We start from the raw sequence: 24611 nt of genomic DNA, 5'->3' as shown, positions 1-24611 counted from the left end.
TCTATTAGGGCTGCAAATCTTTGGGTGTCCCACGATTTGATTCAATATCGATTATTGGGGTCATGATTCGATTATAAATCGATTTTTTTCGATTCAACGCGATTCTCGATTCAAAAACGATATTTTTCCGATTCAAAACAATTCTCTATTCATTCAATACATAGGATTTCAGCAGGATCTACCCCAGTCTGCTGACATGCAAGCAGAGTAGTAGATTTTTGTAAAAAGCTTTTATAATTGTAAAGGACAATGTTTTATCAACTGATTGCAATAATGTACATTTGTTTTAACTATTAAATGAACCAAAATATGACTTATTTTATCTTTGTGAAAATATTGGACAGAGTGTGTTGTCAAGCTTATGAGATGCAATACAAGTGTAAGCCACTGTGACACTTTTGTTCTTTTTTTTGTTCTTTTTTTTTTATAAATGTCTAATGATAATGTCAATGAGGAATTTTTAATCACTGCTATGTTGAAATTGTTTCTAATATTGATACTGTTGTTGATAATATTCATTTTTGTTTCACTACTTTTGGTTTGTTCTGTGTCGTGTTTGTGTCTCCTCTCAATTGCTCTGTTTATTGCAGTTCTGAGTGTTGCTGGGTCGGGTTTGGTTTTGGAATTGGATTGCATGGTTATGGTATTGTTGTGTATTGTTTTGTTGGATTGATTAATTAAAAAAAAGAAACAAAAAATTTTAAAAAAGAAGAATTTTTTTTTTTTTTAAATCGATTTTTGAAAAATTAGAATCGATACTGAATCAATCGTACAACGTGAGAATGGCGATTTGAATTCGAATCGATTTTTTCCCACACCCCTACACTCTATAGTCCCGAAAATACGGCGAATAACAATTTTAGGTCATGTCTATCTCGGTGATGATGTTGCTTAGAAAGTAAAGTGGTCTTATCAATTGAAATGAGTGTTATTACAAATATAAGTTGACTGAAAGTAAAGCCTCAGTTAAAATTGTACGTCAAGTGTGTGTGCAAAGTTAAGAGACGGCAGAAGGACAGTGATTGAAGTGCTCAACGAGAATTCTATACGTCCTTTGCTAAAAGCCACACAATGGTCAAACGCAATTGACCACTCGCCACCATTGGTATTCCCACCTCCAGCAGCGAAGCTGTAAAAAGGAAATTGAACCACGTTTCTGCCACGCACCCAGTGAGCCATAAGCCTTCTTACTCCAACTTCCTGTCCGATCAATGCTTGAGACAATGACCCAACAGGTGCGACGGACAGGAGCCCAGCGGCAGCTTTCCTCCCCACCGCTAGGCCCAATTAGCACCCGCGGCTCAGGAACAAAGAGGCGACATTTCATTTGAGCAGAGTGCCAGTTTAAGGCCTCTTTTCTTTCTGTCTCTTACTGCTGACATCTTTACAGGCTCATCCCTGGCGCCATCAGATTCTATTAGATTGGGTCGATTCCTTGTGTTCCAAGTGGCAGGGGTGTTAAAAACATGGGGAGTTGATGAATTCATTGCATGTGACTGGACTTGCCTTCTTTGTGTGCAGCTTTTGCCTAATGAAACCCCCTGAAGCTCCGAGGAAAAGGGAAAGGCATTTTTAAGGTTTGATTCACACTACAGAGTCACGTCACTCACAAGTTACTCAAGTCGTGTTGGTGCAATATATTCATACATACCGTATTTTTCGGACTATAAGTCGCAGTTTTTTTCATAGTTTGGTGCGACTTATAGTGTTGGGTTAGTTACTGAAAACCAGTAACTAGTTACTTTATTTCAAAAGTAACTCAGTTACTAACTCAGTTACTTACACCAAAAAGTAATGCGTTATTGTGAAAAGTAACTATTTAGTTACTTATTTTTTTCTTCTTTTTTTTTTTAAAGCTCCCATTAATGCCCTTTTAGCCTTCATTTCAGTACTGTTATTGCACTGGAGAATAATACAATCTGTTGATCAACTTGACATGCATTTTTATTTTATTTTTAACATAATTAATGAAAAACAGTGCAACATAAAAAGGCATTCCTCCTTTCTTTAAACATGGACCATCCATCCATCCATCCATCTTCTTCCGCTTATCCGAGGTCGGGTCGCGGGGGCAGCAGCCTAAGCAGGGAAGCCCAGACTTCCCTCTCCCCAGCCACTTCGTCCAGCTCTTCCTGTGGGACCCCGAGGCGTTCCCAGGCCAGCCGGGAGACATAGTCTTCCCAACGTGTCCTGGGTCTTCCCCGCGGCCTCCTACCGGTCGGACGTGCCCTAAACACCTCCCTAGGGAGGCGTTCGGGTGGCATCCTGACCAGATGCCCGAACCACCTCATCTGGCTCCTCTCGATGTGGAGGAGCAGCGGCTTTACTTTGAGCTCCTCCCGGATGGCAGAGCTTCTCACCCTATCTCTAAGGGAGAGCCCCGCCACCCGGCGGAGGAAACTCACTTCGGCCGCTTGTACCCGTGATCTTGTCCTTTCGATCATAACCCAAAGCTCATGACCATAGGTGAGGATGGGAACGTAGATCGACCGGTAAATTGAGAGCTTTGCCTTCCGGCTCAGCTCCTTCTTCACCACAACGGATCGATACAGCGTCCGCATTACTGAAGACGCCGCACCGATCCGCCTGTCGATCTCACGATCCACTCTTCCCTCACTCGTGAACAAGACTCCGAGGTACTTGAACTCCTCCACTTGGGGCAAGATCTCCTCCCCAACCCGGAGATGGCACTCCACCCTTTTCCGGGCGAGAACCATGGACTCGGACTTGGAGGTGCTGATTCTCATCCCAGTCGCTTCACACTCAGCTGCGAACCGATCCAGTGAGAGCTGAAGATCCTGGCCAGATGAAGCCATCAGGACGACATCATCTGCAAAAAGCAGAGACCTAATCCTGCAGCCACCAAACCAGATCCCCTCAACGCCTTGACTGCGCCTAGAAATTCTGTCCATAAAAGTTATGAACAGAATCGGTGACAAAGGGCAGCCTTGGCGGAGTCCAACCCTCACTGGAAACGTGGACCAGTGACATGGACCAGTGACCATTAATAAAAAAACAAGTTAAAGTGCAACATAAGAAGGCACATCATCTTTCTTTAAACATAGGTAGTGAAATAAAGCCTGACATCTGGAGTGATGCTGCTATCTTCCACACTTGGAGCCATGGATTGTAGAATCCTTGTTTTCAGTGGCAGGATCATTGACACAGATGATGAAGTTTCAGTGCTCAGTAGAGATGGAACACTTTTGAGGGGTTTAAGCACCTGGAGGACCTCATCTGCCACTCTCACATCATCATCAGACAGGGTGATGATGTCTTCAGGGTGTCGTGGGTCAATGCAGAGTATATAGCTGCCTGCTGCTCCAACATATCATAAGTGGCGTTCCACCTTGTTGGGACATCATGTATGAGCTTATGAGTAGGCAGCTTTAGCATTTCTTGCTTTGTCTTAAGCACATGAGCAGCTGTTGTGCTTGGGTGGAAGTAAGAAACCTTCCTGATCCTCCCAAAGAGGCGCTCCATCCTATTGACTGAGATTCCCTTCTGTGATGCCAAATTCACTACATGTGCAAAGCACCTATCTGTGGTCCCAGTCCTGCCTCATTCACTGTAATTATTTGATTTTTGGCATTATCACGTGTGACTGGGATATCTTTATCTTCCATTCCTCCACTGCTTGTGTCAGTACCTGCGCAAGGTGACTCTCGTAGAGGGGGCGTGTCTTCTCATCTCCCAGTCTGCTGTGATGAAGTGAGCGCTTATAGTTCCCCTGGACGTCCACCCGTCTGTCATGAGCGCAACAGATGATGCTCGGGATAGTTCATCCACAACTTTTTTCTTCTCCTGCTCATAAAGACCTGGCACAATCTTATCGCTGAAGTGGGTGCGCGACGGGATGTCGTAACGTGGCTCAAGCACGTTCAGCATGTGTTTAAAACCCTCGTTTTGCACAACCGAGTCTGCACCTATAAACACAAATTCAATGGCGCGGGGCGTTCAAGCTCCTCCGTTACTCCGCTCGCCATGACCACGCTGTGTGTGGACTGAACGTGCCAACAACTTTTTTTTGTTTTGTTTCATATATCAAACCGCGGATCATGTGTGTGCCTCCCCTCCCCACACCCACACACACATAGACCACGCCTCTTTTCTTCTCTCCGGCTTGTGACAGAGGAAGATTCAGAAGAACGACACCGCAGCGCTTTTGTTTCTAGCCGATACTACATCAAAAGTTACGTAAAATAACGCAGTAACGCATCATGTAGTAACGGTAACTGAGTTACTGAATATAAAAAATAACGCGTTAGATTATTAGTTACCGCCGAAAACTAACGGCGTTACAGTGCTCAGGAGCGACTTATGTGTGAAATTATTAAGACATTACCGTAAAATATCAAATAATATTATTTTGCTCATTCACGCAAGAGACTAGACGTATAAGATTTCATGGGATTTAGCAATTAGGAGTGACAGATTGTTTGGTAAACGTATAGCATGTTCTATATGTTATAGTTATTTGAATGACTCTTACCATAATATGTTACGTTAACATACCAGGCACGTTCTCAGTTGGTTATTTATGCCTCATATAACGTACACTTATTCAGCCTGTTGTTCACTATTCTTTATTTATTTTAAATTGCCTTTCAAATGTCTAGTCTTAGTGTTGGGTTTTATCAAATACATTTCCCCCAAAAATGGGACTTATACTCCAGTGCGACTTACTGTATTTTCCGCACTATAAGGCGCACCTAAAAACCTCCAATTTTCTCAAAAGCTGACAGTGCGCCTTATAATCCGGTGCGCCTTATATATGGACCAATATTGAGCCACAACAGGTCTCGCAACTACGGGATGCATAACGTAACCCCAGCCTCTACTGTAGCGTCTATTCTATGCGCCTTATAATGCGGTGCGCCTTATATATGAACAAAGTTTTAAAATAGGCCATTCATTGAAGATGCGGCTTATAATCCGGTGCGCCTTATAGTGCCGAAAATACGGTATATATGTTTTTTTCCTTCTTTATTATGCATTTTCGGCCGGTGTGACTTATACGTACTAAATCACAAATAACCAAAAAAAACGACACACTACTAAAACTAAATCTAGTTGTACCATAACAATGTAAACGGTTAATATAGTCCGCTCCTCTTTCTCACCTCTCTTTAGTAATTCAATTATTTACAAACCCCAAAACCAGTGAAGTTGGCACCTTGTTTAAATGGTAAATAAAAACAGAATACAATGATTTGCAAATCCTTTTCAACCTATATTCAATTGAATAGACTGCAAAGACAACATACTTAATGTTCGAACTGGAAAACGCTGTTATTTTATGCAAATATTAGATCATTTGGAATTTGATGCCTGCAACATATTTCAATAAAAGCTGGCACAAGTGGCAAAAAAGACTGAGAGAGTTGAGGATAGCTCATCAAACACTTATTTGGAACATCCCACAGGTGAACAGGCTAATTGGGAACAGGTGGGTGCCATGATTGGGTATAAAAGCAGCTTCCATGATATGCTCAGTCATTCACAAACAAGGATGGGGCGAGGGTCTCCACTTTGTGAACAAATGCGTGAGCAAATTGTGGAACATTTTAAGAACAACATTTCTCAACGAGCTATTGCAAGGAATTTAGGCATTTCACCATACTAATATCATCAAGAGGTTCACAGAATATGGAGAAATCACGGCACGTAAGCGATGATATTACGGACCTTCGATCCCTCAGGCGGTACTGCAACAAAAAGCGACATCAGTGTGTAAAGGATATCACCACATGGGATCAGGAACGCTTCAGAAAACCACTGTCAGTAACTACAGCTTGTCGCCACATCTGTAAGTGCAAGTTAAAATTCTACTATGCAAAGCGAAAGCCATTTATCAACAACACCCAGAAACGCTGCCGGCTTTGCTGGGCCCGAACTCATCTAAGATGGACTGATGCAAAGTGGAAAAGTGTTCTGTGTTCTCACAAGTCCACATTTGAAATAGTTTTTGGAAACTGTGGACGTCGTGTCCTCCGGGCCAAAGAGGAAATGAACCATCCGGATCGTAACAGTGATAATAAAGGTAAATATTGTTATTCTTTATCAATATTGTTATTTCTATCGGTATTATTATTGTTTCAATCGTAATGCAATAATGTTCACTGTCAAAACTGCTCTACTTCACTAATTTGTTTTTCTTCATAATTACTTGTGTCATATTTGTATATATTGTATTTACTGATGTAGTTCTTTTGTTGTTTGTTGTTGTTGTCTCTCTCTGACTTGTCTCCCTCTTGTCCCCACAAGTCTTCTTTTTTCCCCCTCTTTCTATCCAGTCTTTCTCCAGCCCGGCTGCGCCAAACACTAAATATATCCAAACATTTAAAGTCAAATACAAATAAGGTAACAAGAGAAATATCCCACACTCACTTTCGGTCTCAGACGAACATGGAGGTGCACCTGCTGGTTGTTGAGGTCCTGGGCTGGTGTGGTTGCACGTGGTCTGTGGTTGTGACGCCGGTTAGATGTACTGCCAAATTCTCTGTACAACACATATGGGCATCAACAATAACAATATGATTTGCCTGAGTGGCTGGATGGGACAGATGTAAAAAAATAATAATAATGTATATATTTTTTAGACTATTTAAATATTTTTTTCTCATCCCTTAATAGTGTATTCCCCAACATGTTATCACTGCACATAATGAGTGGCCAATATTATTGCAGTCATGATATTTTTTTTTTCAGTTAGCCATTTTTATATTTGAAAATGCTTAATCTAGGCAAAAAAAACAAAAACAAAAAAAAAAAACATTGAATATGCTTTAAATAACATGCGGAAGCATTAAGTCGCAAAGGGACAAGCGGTAGAAAATGGATGGGATAGATGGAGTATCTGCAATTTATACAGACTTACATTACATTTGAACAAAAACAATGTAGTAAAAACAAATTTCAATGTTATCAAAAAATATCGCTAAAAATGCAGTAACACCTTTTTTTAATTGTTCATTGAAATAGTCCCTTAAGTAACCTTAGCCCACCCTAGACGACCAAATGCTCCTTTACTAATATTAAAAGTACATTTTAACAGTCAGAAAAGATAACTTTGAATATAATTTACATATGTTGTGTTCTGATGTACTGCCAAGTTTCTGACCCAGAAAATAAAAAATATTCTAGTAAATTTAATAGTCTGTCCAAACAATACAATTAATACATAGTGATATGTTCTGTAATGTTTGGTGTAACAATTTCACTGGCATATTTGCATCACAGATTACACGAAAATTGTAAATAAATAATAACATAGTAGATAAAATAAGATCTGTTTAGTTGATTATTGCACTGCACAAATGAAATAAATACACTATTGCAGTGGACTAACCTCGTTTGTAAAGCAACACGCTTGTCTGCGATGTTCATTTCTGTGATGAAAAATGTTTTAACAAATATATGAGGGCAGTTTTAGTGAAATAATATTTTCCAAGCACAGTTCATAGACAATATATCCTGAAGAAGTTTACAAAAGTTGGGCTAAGGAAAATAAGGACAATATATATTACATACCCAATTATTCCCAAGATTAAAGAAATACAATATAAAGTTATTAATGGAATATACCCTTCAAAGGATTTTTTGATGGCTGTTATATCTGTGGAGCTGTAGAGCAGGTGTGTCAAACTCAAATACAGAGTGGGCCAAAATTTAAAACTGAACAAAGCCGCGGGCCACGGTTGAACAAATTAACCTTTTAATAGGGACCCAAACAAGTTTTGCATTGAATATTGAACAAGCAAGGCTTATATAACTTTATAGTGACATGCAAAATCGAGTTTCAAATACAAATAATAATAATTCAAAAATATCAATGGCATATTAAATAACATTTAAATACAAATTTAATGCCTCTTTTCTATTTGCAGCCTTCTGAGGTAAATATCAAAATAAACTTTTTCCACAGGCTAATAATACATTTGAAAATAAAATAACAATAATGAACGAATCAAACATTCAAGCCTTGAAGTAGCAAGAGAAAGTGCATGAATAAAACGTTAATTATTGCTCAGTTTGCTACACTGATTTGCTTTAACACTGAATATGGAACAAGCAACGCTTATATAACTTAATAGTGCAAAATCAACTTTCAAAAAACAAACGAAAAAACATCAATGGTATATTAAATACAATTTAAATAAAAATATGAATGCCTCTTTTTTATTTGCAGCCTTCTGAGGTAAATATCAACATTAACTTTTTCCACAGGCTAATAAATTTTAAAATAAAATAACAATGAATAAATCAACCATTCAGGCCTTTTTACTGCTTAGTTTGCGACACACTGATCTAATCTAATGTGTGCCAGATACCTGCCATCTTTTCTTGGATGCTAGTTCATTAATGTCGAGGCACAGGTAGGCGGGGTTGGAGGGGCGGGGTGTGGTGGTAGCGGGGGGTGTATATTGTAGCGAGTTAGTGCTGCAAGGGGTTCTGGGTATTTGTTCTGTTGTGTTTATGTTGTGTTACAGTGTGGATGTTCTCCCGAAAAGTGTTTGTCATTCTTGTTTAGTGTGGTTTCACAGTGTGGCGCATATTTGTAACAGTGTTAAAGTTATTTATGCGGCCACCCTCAGTGTGACCTGTATGGCTGTTGATCAAGTATGCCTTGCATTCACTTATGTGTGTGTAGAAGCCGCACATATCATGTGACAGGGGCCGGCACGCTGTTTGTATGGAGGAAAAGCAGACGTGACGACAGGTTGTAGAGGACGCTAAAGGCAGTGCCTTTAAGGCACGCCCCCAATATTGTTGTCCGGGTGGAAATCGGGAGAAATTCGGGAGAATGGTTGCCCCGGGAGACTTTCGAGAGGGGCATTGAAAATCGGGAGCGTTGGCAAGTATGAGTATTAGCGGTGAATGCGGTGTTACAGCGGCACCGCCGCTGTATAATACCGGCGGGCCAGCTCTAATGTTAATTTGATATTGCCTCAAGGGCCAAATTAAATTACACGGCAGGCCAAATTTGGCCCGCGGGCCAGAGTTTGACACCCATTCTGTAGAGGATCATCTGTGGAATGTGAGAGTGTACATGTGTTTTGGGAGGAGATCAGAGATTGGCTCAGAAACAAGGGTGTGGAGATGTCCCCATTCACTATAGAAGAGATGAAATTTGGTATTTTTATAAACGACTGTAACATAGAAATGTTTGTCAACATTATTATGCTCCAGGCAAAAAATGTTCTGCATAAATGTCGATTTAATGGGTTACAATTATCAATCAAATCTTGGAGAACGATTAAGAGTACAAAAGTATTTAATAAACATTTAAAGTGATTTAGGTAGCCTGTATTTAGGTAGCCTGTATTTGCTTGTGTTTTCTTTCCTTGGTGTTGAAAGTGCCTTGACTTTTGTGTGAATTAAAAATCTATGTTTGTTCAATAAAATAAATAAATAAATAAAATAAAATAAAAAACGCTTGTCTGTGATAGCTGGCTCTTCCGCATTTATCAGCCAATCAGAGACGCGGGAAGAGCCCGGCGCAGGGCAACCAGGAAGTGCTCCTCTCCATGTAATGTCTTATCTAAAACTACTGGGCGCCACGTTAGGAAAACTAACAACCTTTTTAGCTCTCTCGGTTGTCTTCGTCGCAGCTTTTCTGAAGTATTTTGACGACCCCGAACCAGTTCACATCACCAGGTAACGATGAACGCGACGCCGCTGTCTGACACCCGGAAATACGGATACTATCTTGTTGTTGCTAAAGCTAAGTGGTTACGTCAGCGACAAACACATTATTAGTGTACACGGAAAGGGGCGAACAAACATCAAACCTAACAACAGAACGTAATTAAACATGTTTTAATAGTAAACGCATACACCGGAAACTAAATTGGATCCCATACATGAGTTATGTAAAAAAAAAAAAAAAAGCGTTCAGTCCCCTTGTCCCACCTCCTGTGAGGTGAGGGGAGCTGTGAGCAGCAGCGGTGGCTGCGCTCGGGAATCATTTTGGTGTTTTAACCTCCAATTCCAACCCTTGATGCTGAGTGTCAAGCAGGGTCCCATTTTTATAGTCTTAGGTATGGTTTGAACTCACGACCTACCGATCTCAGGGCGTGTTGTGTTGTCCACACTATTAACAGTTATAAGTCCATCCATATATTTTCTACCGCTTGTCCCTTTCATTTGGACATATAACATTTGTCATCAAGCAGTATTAACTGTATTTGTACACTGAAATAACCTAATTACCGTCCTTCACCAAGCTCTGTAAATTGAAAACAGGTGCCAATACATTATTTGTTTTCAAACTTTTCAATAAATGTCCACTGACTTGTTAATGTTGCATTGACAAATTAACAAATATGACAAACAACATTTTTTGGCACGTTTACTAGTAGATGTGTGTATAGTTTTAGAAATGAACTGATTTACATTAAACCAGAATTATCAGACAGGACTTGTATGGACGATTCGAGTGACGTTTTGCTGTGATAAATATGAAGAACGTTACTAATATTTAAAACGGTGAAAATGCACACATTTTTGGTCAACTTCTTTAATACAAAATCAATTGTGCTCAAGATTCAGGGTGTGACCTTTTTAAATTACTTTCTTAACTCTGTAAGACCCAAATATAGAAAAACCTAAAAAAAATTGTTTGACCTTTCAGATGTTGTTGTAGGAGGCATTTGATGCAGAAATTGAAGAGTTAAAAAAATAAATAAAATGTTTATGTATGTTTTTAGAGAAATGTTGTAATATTGCAACATTGGGCTTTGATGGGAGCAGAATTTCTGTATTTGTACTCACGTTGTCTGAACTAAGAGTTCATTTGCAGGGTGGATTTGATTGCTTACTTAGCCCCATAACGGTATAGACCATGGGTGTCAAACTCTGGCCCGCGGGCCAAATTTGGCCTGCCGTGTAATTTAATTTGGCCCTTGAGGCAATATCAAATTAACATTAGAGCTGGCCCGCCGGTATGTAACACAGCATTCACCGCTAATACTCATACTTGCCAACCCTCCCGATTTTCAATGCCCCTCTCTAAAGTCTCCCGGGGCAACCATTCTCTCGAATTTCTCCCGATTTCCACCCGGACAACAATATGAGCATCCTCTACAACCTGTCGTCACGTCTGCTTTTCCTCCATACAAACAGAGTGCCGGCCCCTGTCACATGATATGTGCGGCTTCTACACACACATAAGTGAATGCAAACGCACACTTGGTCAACAGCCATACAGGTCACACTGAGGGTGGCCGCATAAACAACTTTAACACTGTTACAAATATGCACCACACTGTGAAACCACACCAAACAAGAATGACAAACACATTTCGGGAGAACATCCGCACCGTAACACAACATAAACACAACAGAACAAATACCCAGAACCCCTTGCAGCACTAACTAACCCCCGCTACCACCAAACCCCGCCCCCCAACCCCGCTCACATGAGCCCCGACATTAATGAACTAGCATCCCAGAAAAGATGGCAGGTATCTGGCTTGGGCACATCAGATTAGATCAGTGTGTTGCAAACTGAGCAGTAAAAAGTCCTGAATGGTTGATTTATTCATTGTTATTTTATTTTCAAATTTATTAGCCTGTGGAAAAAGTTAATGTTGATATTTACCTCAGAAGGCTGCAAATAGAAAAGAGGCATTCAATTTTTCATTAAAATTTTATTTAATATACCATTGATGTTTTTTCGTTTGTTTTTTGAAAGTTTATTTTGCACTATTAAGTTATATAAGCGTTGCTTCTTCCATCTTCAGTGTTAAAGCAAATCAGTGTAGCAAACTGAGCAATAATTAATGTTTTATTCATGCACTTTCTCTTGCTACTTCAAGGCTTGAATGTTTGATTCGTTCATTATTGTTATTTTATTTTCAAATGTATTATTAGCCTGTGGAAAAAGTTTATTTTGATATTTACCTCAGAAGGCTGCAAATAGAAAAGAGGCATTCAATTTGTATTTAAATTTTATTTGATATGACATTGATATTTTTGAATTATTATTATTATTATTTGAAACTCGATTTTGCAAGTCACTATAAAGTTATATAAGCCTTCCTTGTTCAATATTCAATGCAAAACTTGTTTGGGTAATTTGTTCAACCTTGGCCCGCGGCTTTGTTCAGTTTTAAATTTTGGCCCACTCTGTATTTGAATTTGACACCCCTGGCATAAACCATTAATAATAATCACACATTAGTTATATATTTATGAAGTCATTTATTACAAATATAAATAATATGAAACAAGATAAAACTCTTAAAAAACGCTTTTCCCCCCTCTTTTTTGCTTTTCATGACATTGGTCATGAAGACTTTTATTGGTGGTGAAAGTCCTAAAAACAGTCCCTGTTGTCTGTAAAATGTCTGTAGAATGTATACTATCCATGTATAGAGAAAATACTTCAGCCAGTGATGTAGTGGAGGGAATACAACGTGTTTGAGCCCACTGCAACAAGCCAGCTATTTGACTACCACATTCACCCAGTGTTGTATAGCTGCAACAATTATATAACAAGTTCTAAATGAAATTTGATGCATATGTTCCACAATAACTACATATGTACATTCTCTAGACATTGTAATAACAACCAAAAAATGTATAAAAGACATTTTAATTACTTGAATTTGATGAATCCAGTCCAATGAAACAAATAGATTTTATTCGAAGGAAACCTTGAGAGGTTGTGTGAGTTCATGGCCAGAAGGCGTGACTTATAAACAAATGTACGATCCAATAGCCTTGTGAGACTGAACAATAGGACCCAATGACTATGTAAATGTGGTAAAAAAATATATATAACAGATTGTTTTTTAGGATGGTTAAAGGTAATGTTGTAATTTTACAACAAGGGGTGTTACAGGGTTAATCTTTACCCCATTTTAAGAAGGGTAGTATCATTGAAAAGTGTTGCTAAACAAAGAAACAGAAAACAATGGTTTTTTAGTGACAGTGTATTTTAATTGATTAAATTCATGAAATTAGCTTTGAAAGTGACAGACAATTTGAGGAAACAAGGCTGGTCGGACTCGGCAATCAGCGGCTCCAAAAAAATCGGTGTGCGAATCGATCATTTGAAAGAATTATTTGGCAGACTCACATGTAAATGTATAACTTGTATTATAATAGGAATTCCATGGAACACTTTATTCACCGTAGATGTTTGGCAGGGGATGTGCAGTACAAGCCAAAACTTTGGACACACCATCTCATTCAATGTGTTTTCTTTATTTTCATGACTATTTACGTTGTAGATGGTCACTGAAGGCATCACAACTATGAATGAACACATGTGGAGTTATGTACTTAACAAAAAAAGGTGAAATAACTGAAAACATGTTTTATATTCTAGTTTCTTCAAAATAGCCACCCTTTGCTCTGATCACTTTTTCGCACACTCTTGGCATTCTCTCGATGAGCTTCGAGAGATAGTCACCTGAAATGGTTTTCACTACACAGGTGTCATCGTTTTGATGCCTTCAGTGACAATCTACAATGTAAATAGTCATAAAAATAAAGAAAACACATTGAAATGAGAAGGTGTGTCCAAACTTTTGGCCTGTACTGTATGTCAAGTGTAAACTTGACAAATGTTGTCAGAGCTTTGTGGTGCGAGTACTGGTTGAATCGGAAAATGTCAATATTCTGAACAAAAATATAAAGGCAACACTTTTGTTTTTGCTCCCATTTTTCACGAGTTGAATTTAAATTTCTAAAACTTTTTACTATATACACAAAATACCTATTCTAAATCTGTGTTAGTGAGCATTTCTTCTTTGCCAAGATAATCCATCCCACCTCACGGGTGTGGCATATCAAGACGCTGATTAAACAGCATGATTATTGCACAGGTGTGACTTCGGCTGCCCACAATAGTGTGATCAATCTGTTTTTTTTTTAGATTAATAATTTGACAGCACTAGATAAAACCAATGGAATGTCCATATATTGCAGCGATTAACTCTGTTATTGAAGCGCAACAAATTTGAAAATACTTATAGCATAACAGGTTTCTAGAAAGAACGCTACGAGCCCATCGAAAACAAGTAGTGGACAACAAACAGCGCTGGCGAACTATTTTAGCAAATTAATCGTGATTAATCCAAATTCAAGAAGAAAGAATAAGAAAATAATCATTTGACAATACTGAATAAAACATTTTAAAAACTGGATACAAAATGACTTGTACACGTGCAACGAGTAAGATAGTAGACGGCTTAAAAATAAGATATGTATCTCTTTTGAACTGTCTATTGATCATTCAATCAATCAATGTTTATTTATATAGCCCTAAATCACAAGTATCTCAAAGGGCTGCACAAGCCACAACGACATCCTCGATTCAGAGCCCACATAAGGGAAAGGAAAAACTCACAACCCAGTGGGATGTCAATATGAATGACTATGAGAAACCTTGGAGAGGACCGCAAATGTGGGTGACCCCCCCGACCCCTCTAGGGGACACCGGATGCAAGGGCCGTCGAGTGGGTCTTGCATAATATTGTGAAAGTCCAGTCCATAGTGGATCTAACGAAATAATGAGAATCCAGTCCATAGTGGATCTAACTAAATAATGAGAGTTCATGTCCCCAACCGATGCACAGGCGAGCGGTCCACCCCAGGTCCCGACTCTGGACAGCCATCACTTTCGACAATTTCGGAAGACGATGGCATATGTTCAAGGATTCCAAAGGTTGCCTGTTGGAATGGATGGTTTGGGCAGAGCTGTGGCCACTCAGACTTTGGCATTTTCTAAATTGAATTGCGAATTGGATAACATCTTGGAGAAGCTCTCCGCTCTGCAAGGCAAATTTATGATCAATTGAGCAGACAAATCTTTGGAATGTGTTTGCTCGCCCTAACCAAAGTACCATACGTATCTACAATACGGCTCCCTCTGCATTGACCTTGGCAATACCCACGTACTAGATACATGTGTTTTAAAAAAAAATGGGTTCTTGTAAATTGTGAATCAATAAACAATCATAACAATCAAACAAAAATGCACATTGCATGGTAACCATTTTGTTTTGGCACACAGAATGGCCACAGCAGACATAAAAAACTTGGAGGAAGATTTCAGGCAGCAGAATAAGAGCTGCTTCATCCTGGGAGCCTCTGGGGAAACTGGCATGGTGTTGCTTCAAGACTTGCTAAAGCGCAACATCTTCTCCAAGATCACCCTCATTGGGAGGAGACAGCTCTCCTTTGAGGACAAAGCATACGAAAATCTGGTCAGTTGACCAACCGGCAATCTTTGTTGCGGTGGGCGTGCATAATGTCTGCTATTTTCTTCACTTTGTCACATTTTCCGTCTTCAGGTCCAAGAAGTGGTGGACTTTGAGAAGCTCGATGATTACGCTGCTGCTTTCCAGGGTCATGATGTTGGCTACTGCTGCCTGGGAACGACCAGGGCCAAAGCCGGGGCTGTGAGTTCATCATCATCGTTTCTTTTTATTCCTATCACGAAAATGCAGATATACAAGCCACGTACAGTTCACACTAGGAATGTCCGATAATATCGGACTGCCGATATTATCGGCCGATAAATGCTTTAAAATGTAATATCGGAAATTATCGGTATCTGTTTCAAAAAGTAAAATGTATGACTTTTTAAAACGCCGCTGTGTACACGGATGTAGGGAGAAGTACAGAGCTCCAATAAACCTTAAAGGCACTGCCTTTGCGTGCCGGCCCAGTCACATAATATCTATGGCTTTTCACACACACAAGAGAATGCAAGGCATACTTGGTCAACAGCCATACAGGTCACACTGAGGGTGGCCGTATAAACAACTTTAACACTGTTACAAATATGCGCCACACTGTGAACCCACACCAAACAAGGATGACAAACACATTTCGGGAGAACATCCGCACCGTAACACAACATAAACACAACAGAACAAATACCCAGAATCTCTTGCAGCACCAACTCTTCCGGTACACTACAATATACACCCCCCCGCTACCCCCTACCCCCCGTACCCCACCCACCTCAACCTCCTCATGCTCTCTCAGGGAGAGCATGTCCCAAATTCCAAGCTGCTGTTTTGAGGCATGTTAAAAAAAATAATGCACTTTGTGACTTCAATAATAAATATGGCAGTGCCATGTTGGCATTTTTTTTTCATAACTTGAGTTGATTTATTTTGGAAAACCTTGTTACATTGTTTAATGCATCCAGCGGGGCATCACAACAAAATTAGGCATAATAATGTGTTAATTCCACGACTGTATATATCGGTATCGGTTGATATCGGAATCGGTAATTAAGAGTTGGACAATATCGGATATCGGCAAAAAAGCCATTATCAGACATCGCTAGTTCACACTTTCATTGTTTTTTGTTGTTGTTTTTTTATACATTTCCATGATCAGAAAGGAGCAGATGGAAGAATAATGTTCTTATATTTATCTGCCCCCTTTTTTAACACAAATTATTTTAGACTTTATCACTGTTCCCTCCACCAACACCCGAACTCCAACATACTTTTTAATTTTTCTTTAAGTATTTTCACAATGACACGTCCAATCAAAATCAATAATCAGTTAGATATAATGCCAGTTGTCTCTTTTTTGTAACACTTTTTAATTTAGAAAATATTCTTGCAACTTTTATTCTTTCTTTAGAGAATTCCATGCTTTCACACCAGCAACAGACAAGCACATTTGTTTCAAATTTGTTCCCGCTCTTGGATGTTTAAAGTCATACGGCCTTCTGTGATTCTCATTTTCAGACGTGAACACGAATAACTTTTGTAAGTCCTTTGGAAGAACTTTATTTCCAGCTTTGAACATCACTAATAGAGTATGCAATTATACAATGTATTTTAGTATTAATAATCCTGACCTAATGAAGAGTGGATTTGTGTGGTCTCTATATCCTACTTTAAAAATAATACGAATTGCTCTTTTCTGTAAAAGAAGTAAAGGCATTATGTTGCTGCGATATGTATTACCCCATATTTCTGCACAATAATTGAAATAAGGTAGAATAATTGAGCAATATAAAATTCTCATTGTATTATACGGGAGACTGTATTTAAAGGGGAACATCATCACCAGACCTATGTAAGCGTCAATATATACCTTGATGTTGCAGAAAAAAGACCATATATTTTTTTAACCGATTTCCGAACTCTAAATGGGTGAATTTTGGCGAATTAAACGCCTTTCTATTATTCGCTCTTGGAGCGATGACGTCACAACGTGACGTCACATCGGGAAGCAATCCGCCATTTTCTCAAACACCGAGTCAAATCAGCTCTGTTATTTTCCGTTTTTTCGACTTTTTTCCGTACCTTGGAGACATCATGCCTCGTCGGTGTGTTGTCGGAGGGTGTAACAACACGAACAGGGACGGATTCAAGTTGCACCAGTGGCCCAAAGATGCGAAAGTGGCAAGAAATTGGACGTTTGTTCCGCACACTTTACCGACGAAAGCTATGCTACGACAGAGATGGCAAGAATGTGTGGATATCCTGCGACACTCAAAGCAGATGCATTTCCAACGATAAAGTCAAAGAAATCTGCCGCCAGACCCCCATTGAATCTGCCGGACTGTGTGAGCAATTCAGGGACAAAGGACCTCGGTAGCACGGCAAGCAATGGCGGCAGTTTGTTCCCGCAGACGAGCGAGCTAAACCCCCTGGATGTCTTGGCTCACACCGTCCCTTATGCCACCGAAGATGATCAAGAGAAGAATATCGACCCTAGCTTCCCTGGCCTGCTGACATCAACTCCAAAACTGGACAGATTAGCTTTCAGGAAAAGAGCACGGATGAGGGTATGTCTACAGAATATATTAATTGATGAAAATTGGGCTGTCTGCACTCTCAAAGTGCATGATGTTGCCAAATGTATTTCATATGCTGTAAACCTAGTTCATAGTTGTTAGTTTCCTTTAATGCCAAACAAACACATACCAATCGTTGGTTAGAAGGCGATCGCCAAATTCGTCCTCGCTTTCTCCCGTGTCGCTGGCTGTCGTGTCGTTTTCGTCGGTTTCGCTTGCATACGGTTCAAACCGATATGGCTCAATAGCTTCAGTTTCTTCTTCAATTTCGTTTTCGCTACCTGCCTCCACACTACAACCATCCGTTTCAATACATGCGTAATCTGTTGAATCGCTTAAGCCGCTGAAATCCGAGTCTGAATCCGAGCTAATGTCGCTATAGTTCGCTGTTCTATGCGCCATGTTTGTTTGTGTTTGCATCACTATGTGACGTCACAGGAAAATGGACGGGTGTATATAACGATGGTTAAAATCAGGCACTTTGAAGCTTTTTTAGGGATATTGCGTGATGGGTAAAATTTTGAAAAAAACTTCGAAAAATAAAATAAGCCACTGGGAACTGATTTTTAATGGTTTTAACCCTTCTGAAATTGTGATAATGTTCCCCTTTAACTTTGTTCAAAATAAATACGCTTTTAGATACCTTATTTTTCACATGCAATATATGAGCTTTCCATGTCAACTTTTCATGACCCCAAGAAATCTGATTTCAGACACCTTCTCAATTTTCACATTGTTTATGGATAAACTAACTTATTTGACATTGACATTGAAAGAAGTTTATTTCGGTCATATAATCAACCATCAACCATTTTGTGTGATCAGTTTAACAGTACAGATTATACATATTCAACAATCATACACATTTACACACACAAAGAAAAGAAAATGAATGACCGAAAAAGGAATAGGCTGAAGCCAAAGCTTATATTTGCCTATCTTATACCTTCACTGAAAATTAGATTACCTGGAACATCAACGTTCAAAAAATCAATGGGAAGAAAGTAGGGCTGAAACCTAATTTGATAATCGATTAATATGTCGATTATTACTTCGATTAATCGATTAATAATCGGATAGAAGAGACAAACTACATTTCTATCCTTTCCAGTATTTTATTGAAAAACAACAGCATACTGGCACCATATTTATTTTGATTATTGTTTCTCAGCTGTTTGTAAATGTTGCAGTTTATAAATAAAGGTTTATATATATATTTAAAAAAAAATTAGAAAAAAAAGAAGTAGCCTCTGCACATGTGCATAGCATAGATCCAAAGAATCGATGACTAAATTAATCGCCAATTATTTTTATAATCGATTTAATCGATTAGTTGTTGCAGCCCCAGAAGAAAGTAATCGTTGCTATATTTTATAATTTTCCATTATTTCACCTTTCAAGGCTTTCTTAAACCTTAACAAAGAACTACATGTCTTCAACTCATCACTGAGCTTGTTCCACTATTTAAAAATACCTAAAACTGAAAAAAAAAACAACCTAAAACTGAAATACATTTGTATTTTATATTCCTTCTTACTCTACATATTTCAAAAATCAATATCCCCCGTAAAGTATAGTTTTCTCCTCTTAATTTAAATAACCTAAGACTACAAGCTGGAAGGCTGTTGTTCTTTACTCGAAACATAATTTCCACTGCTTTTAAAAACACAATATCTGAACATTTTAACACGTTAGAACTTATAAATAATGGATTGCTATGTTCATAGTAGCACGCTTTGTGTATTATTCTAATGACCCTTTTTTGAAGTTTAATTATTGGGTCTACGTTTGTTTTATAAACATTTCCCCAAACTTCAACACAATATGTTAAATGTGGAAAAATAAAAGAATAATATAACATATGCAGACATTTCTTATTCAGCATGTGTCCTTACTTTATAAAGAATAGCAATGGATTTGGATATTTTTCCCTTTATATATTCAATATGCGGTTTCCAACATAATTTATGATCAATTATTATTCCCAAGAATTTAGTTTCATATACTCTATCAATTTCTCCTTGATTTAATTTGAATTTTGCTTCACAATTTGTCCTTGCACCACTAAACACCATCAAACAACTTATTAATATCAAACTTCTACCTTTCTTTTTTTTACTGAAGACCATACATTTAGTATTTTCCAAATTTAAAGATAATTTATTTAAATCAAACCACAATTTTAGTTGAACCATTTCCTCTTCAATACTATCGGCTAAGTTTTTCAAGTCATCTCCTGAACAGTATAAATTTGTATCGTCTGCGAATAATACGTACTGTAAAATTTTCGAAACCTCACATATATCATTTATACATAAAATAAAAACTTTGGGTCCTAAAATCGTTAAATGTACTGCCACACTGCATTTATTAATAATTACAATTATTGCTCATTTTGTGTCTTTCTGGTTCCAGGCAGGATTCATCCGAGTTGACCATGACTATGTTGTCAAGTCTGCTGAGCTGGCGAAAGCTGGAGGCTGCGCACAATTTCATCTGCAGTCTTCCAGAGGCGCTGATAAAAACAGCAGCTTCCTCTACCTCAAAGTGAAGGTGGTGCACATTTAGGCAGAAATAATCTTATCCTCTCTCGCCATTATCTCTTTCTTTCTCATCAAATATTGTCATTATTTGTGCATTCCTAAAAATAATGGGTTTCCTTCCAGGGAGAAGTGGAAGCAGATATACAGGCACTGGATTTTGACAGATATGCCATTTACAGACCTGGGTAAGTTAGCACTGAGTGAATACATCATATGGTAAGAAATAAAGTCCTAACCAAATACATAAGAAAAGACTGAGAAAATAATACCTGACGAAAAATAAGATTTACATACAATTTTGTAGTGCCAAAATATTAAACTAAATTGATAATAGATCATGAAAACTATGTTTTTTAATGTAAGTGCAAATTAAAATACAGGTTCACGACTTAAGTCCTATTTTTTGCGCTTAAGAAACCTCTGTGACTTTTTATCTCCAGACTTCTTCTGTTTGTTTGATATTTCCATTACTGCCACAAGTGGTGGAAAAGGGTATTACAACCGAGTACCTCTATGGACTACGGCTGAGAAGCAGATGTGTTTTGACAGCCCTTTAGGGGGCGCTCGCGGCCTGACAATGGGCCCTATGGTTAAGAAGCACTGCTCTAATGTTACAACCAATGTTCCCTCTAAGGTGCGCGCCTGTGCAATTGTGCACTGCTCAAGCGTTCTCTGCGCACGGCAAATCTATGCCACGCACAAAATCAAATAAAAAAATAAGCGCATAACAATTTTCGACACAACACGGACACGACAGAGAAAACAGTTTGTTCAAATATTGTAACGTCTGTCGAGACGCTTTGAGGACATGAATTCCATCCATCAATTTACTGAGCAAAACTCTTTATTGTCGGCCATAAACACATCACCAAAACATTAGTAAAAAAAATGATATCTAGCAAAACTGGTCATTTTCTGCAGTACAAACCATACCAAAAGCAACTTTGTTATATCAACAGCAGCCGCTCGCTCTTTCTCACTTGCGCCAACACATGCACATATGGCACTTTGCCAGTGATACGTTTACAGCCACACAAAAAGTCGGACAACTCCAACACCACACTTAAAGTGTTATTCCAGGTCGTTACACTATGATTTACCAATCAAATGTGTGCTTATTCTAGTGTCATTTATTAGGAATCTTAACTTATAAATATTAATCATGAAATGCTGTTAGTATATTAAATAAATACTAATAAAAATATTAGAGATGTCCGATGATATCGGCCGATAAATGCGTTAAAATGTAATATCGGAAATTATCAGTATCGGTTTTTTTTGTTTGTTTTTTTTGTTTTTTTTTGTTTTTTTTAAATTAAATCAACATAAAAAACACAAGATACACTTACAATTAGTGCACCAACCCAAAAAACATCCCTCCCCCACTCATTCACACTCATTCACACAAAAGGGTTGTTTCTTTCTGTTATTAATATTCTGGTTCCTACATTATATATCAATATATATCAATACAGTCTGCAAGGGATACAGTCCGTAAGCACACATGATTGTGCGTGCTGCTGGTCCACTAATAGTACTAACCTTTAACAGTTAATTTTACTCATTTTCATTAATTACTAGTTTCTATGTAACTGTTTTTATATTGTTTTACTTTCTTTTTTATTCAAGAAAATGTTTTTAATTTATTTATCTTACTTTATTTTATTAATTTTTTTTAAAAGTACCTTATATTCACCATACCCGGTTGTCCAAATTGGGCATAATAATGTGTTAATTCCACGACTGTATATATCGGTTGATATCGGTATTGGTTGATATCGGTATCGGTAATTAAAGAGTTGGACAATATCGGAATATCGGATATCGGCAAAAAGCCATTATCGGACATCCCTAAAAAATATTTTTTTTTACAAACAGGAAGTTGCAGGAATGTACACATGATCCCCTGCTTACATCTCATTGTGCAACATGTGAATGTCTTAATGGGAACTAAATACAATGTCTGAAAGGGGTGCAAATTATTTCCAAAGCAGAACCTCCACCCAGACAAAGAATACAAGTACACAGTTCATGAAAAACAATATTTTTTGTTACTGTCATTGTTAGTGGGCCTAAACACTTATATTCGAAAATAACCTCATGGAAATGACTGCTGTCATTTGATTATAATAATAAGAGAATGTTGTCTGTCTATCTGTGTTGGCCCTGCGATGAGGTGGGGACTTGTCCAGGGTGTACCCCGCCTTCCGCCCGAATGCAGCTGAGATAGGCTCCAGCACCCCCCGCGACCCCGGAAGGGACAAGCGGTAGAAAATGCTTGGATGGATGGAGATTGAACTTGTTATTTAGTCAGGCTTGGGACAGGTGTGCTGCTGGTGTAGCCACAGTGTGCACGTCTGATGTTGCTCACATGGGCTCCACTGAATGCTCAGGGAGTTTTTGCGTTTGCTCACACACATGAACAATTAGAGGGAACATTGGTTTCAGGGTTTTGTAAAAAAAAACAAAAAAACATGACATATATTTAAAGACAAATATTTCTGTTATTACCAGGGCTGTCAAACCTTTAATCGTGATTGATCACATTTTTTCCATAGTTAAATTATAATTAAAAGTCATTAATCGCAAATACAAGTGGACAGTTTGTTTGATTTTTGCAAATGTTTGTTTATTAAACATGCTTTTAAAACAGCTCAACACAAAATGGGCACAAACACTCTTAAAGAAAGGCCGCCATTCATAAATATGAATTGTAACCATTGCATGTGGCTATTGTTTACAATGGTATGACATGCGACACTGCAACTTACCGGTCATAGGAAACATAATCATGCGTCATTTTTCAAAGTCTTATCATCTGCTGTCCTCCCGTTGCTTCCAACAGGGTTTTGCTGGTTGACCGTCAGGAGGTTCGTCCTAGCGAGTGGCTGGCCAGGAAGTTCTTTGGTGCCGTCAGTGCGGTTTCCTCCTCGTCCATGTGCATCCCCATCCAAGCGGTGGCCAAAGCGATGGTGTCAAATACTCTGCTACGTCCCGAGCAGAAGGTTGAGGTCCTGGAGAACAAAGCCATCAGCACTCTGGGAAGTGAAAGTGATAAGAAGTAACTCTTAGGTGAGATTAGTTTCATTACGTATTTTAGGTTGGCGACATACTGCTCAGGGTCATTTCATCCTCATGTCTGTGTTTTCTGCATTGAAATATTTAAATGAGGGATATAAACCCACTTTATTCTACATTTTTCACAATATATTCTTCATACAATGCCTTAAACGTTGCCATTTTTACATGCAAGTGTATTATTATTGTGTTGGTTAAATATAAAAAGGTGGGTCGACATCTAACTCTTGTTTTTGCTTTGTCTGGTCATGTGAATTTTGTGCAAAGCGTCATATGAAAATAACATTTTGAATTGTATGTTTTCTACTACTGTACCGCACCTATTAAAATAATAATTATATGAGCCTTAATTAAGGATAAACTCATAACTCTTGTGTTGTGGCGCCCTCTTGTGACCAAATGTTTAACTTCACCTGCAACGTTTCTCAAATTGCTCCCAAGTCATATATCAAATGTTCAGAAAATGCAAATTTAATTGTTATCCATCCATCTATTTTCTACCGCTTGTCCCTCTCGGGTCGCGGGGGGTGCTGGAGCCTATTCGTATCTAATTTATTGTAGATTCATCTAATTAAATATATGATAATGCCTCCTACAAATACAGTTTGATTGACTGATTGAGACTTTTGTTAGTAGATTGCACAGTACAGTACATATTCCGTACAATTGACCACTAAATGGTAACACCCGAATAAGTTTTTCAACTTGTTTAAGTCGGGGTCCACGTTAATCAATTCATGTAACAATTCATGTAACACGGTAAGCTCTAATAAAAATGTTTAACTTTGTTGTCTGTGTATCAGAATGCAAAAAAGTGTTTATTTGCCATAATGAGATTCTGAGAAGGTCCATTTATTTTTCTTGAGCCAGTCAAATGTTGCAACAGCGTTGTTTACCTTGCACTTGGAAACTGACACACTCAAATCTGCAACAAATTCTAACCATGGGCCTCTTAATGAACTAGAAAAGCACTCAGACTGCAAAAAAAAAGTCATGAATCTTGACAGTAAGAGTAAGCCCTCTTGTCAGTCATCCACTGTCTTTGCCCCTGTAGGTGGAGGCGGGGACGAGCAATCATATAGCAGAAATTGAGATTTGTAATGTAGTTAAAATTATTCAGATCGGTCCCAAAATGTTATAAGTTGGGGGGTTTTTTTTTATCTCATTGTGTGCATTTCCTGGAAAAAATAAAGTCTGTCCAAAAC

At 38.4% G+C, this 24611-nt stretch overlaps 1 protein-coding gene across 1 annotated transcript; it reads left to right on the top strand.

The window, feature by feature from the left end:
* The first annotated feature begins 9478 nt into the window (after positions 1-9478).
* On the top strand, positions 9479-24205 carry htatip2 (HIV-1 Tat interactive protein 2). The gene is made up of 6 exons (XM_061974793.1): positions 9479-9660; positions 15029-15221; positions 15309-15416; positions 20201-20338; positions 20452-20513; positions 23174-24205. The coding sequence occupies exons 1-6, from the start codon at positions 9536-9538 to the stop codon at positions 23391-23393; spliced, it is 846 nt and encodes a 281-aa protein (XP_061830777.1). The 5' UTR covers positions 9479-9535; the 3' UTR covers positions 23394-24205.
* The last annotated feature ends 406 nt before the right edge of the window (positions 24206-24611 follow it).

The sequence above is a fragment of the Nerophis lumbriciformis genome, linkage group LG15 (assembly GCF_033978685.3).
Source record: "Nerophis lumbriciformis linkage group LG15, RoL_Nlum_v2.1, whole genome shotgun sequence".
Lineage (NCBI taxonomy): Eukaryota > Metazoa > Chordata > Actinopteri > Syngnathiformes > Syngnathidae > Nerophis > Nerophis lumbriciformis.
Note: the sequence above shows the minus strand (reverse complement) of the source record. Positions and strands in the feature narration are given on the sequence as shown.

Excerpts from the sequence above, each read along its gene's own strand:
- htatip2 (XM_061974793.1), top strand. The coding sequence starts at position 9,536 with ATGTCTTATCTAAAACTACTGGGCGCCACGTTAGGAAAACTAACAACC. Across the intron at positions 15,417-20,200 it reads CCAGGGCCAAAGCCGGGGCT|GCAGGATTCATCCGAGTTGA; the intron begins GTGAGTTCATCA and ends TTCTGGTTCCAG. Across the intron at positions 20,514-23,173 it reads TATGCCATTTACAGACCTGG|GGTTTTGCTGGTTGACCGTC; the intron begins GTAAGTTAGCAC and ends TGCTTCCAACAG.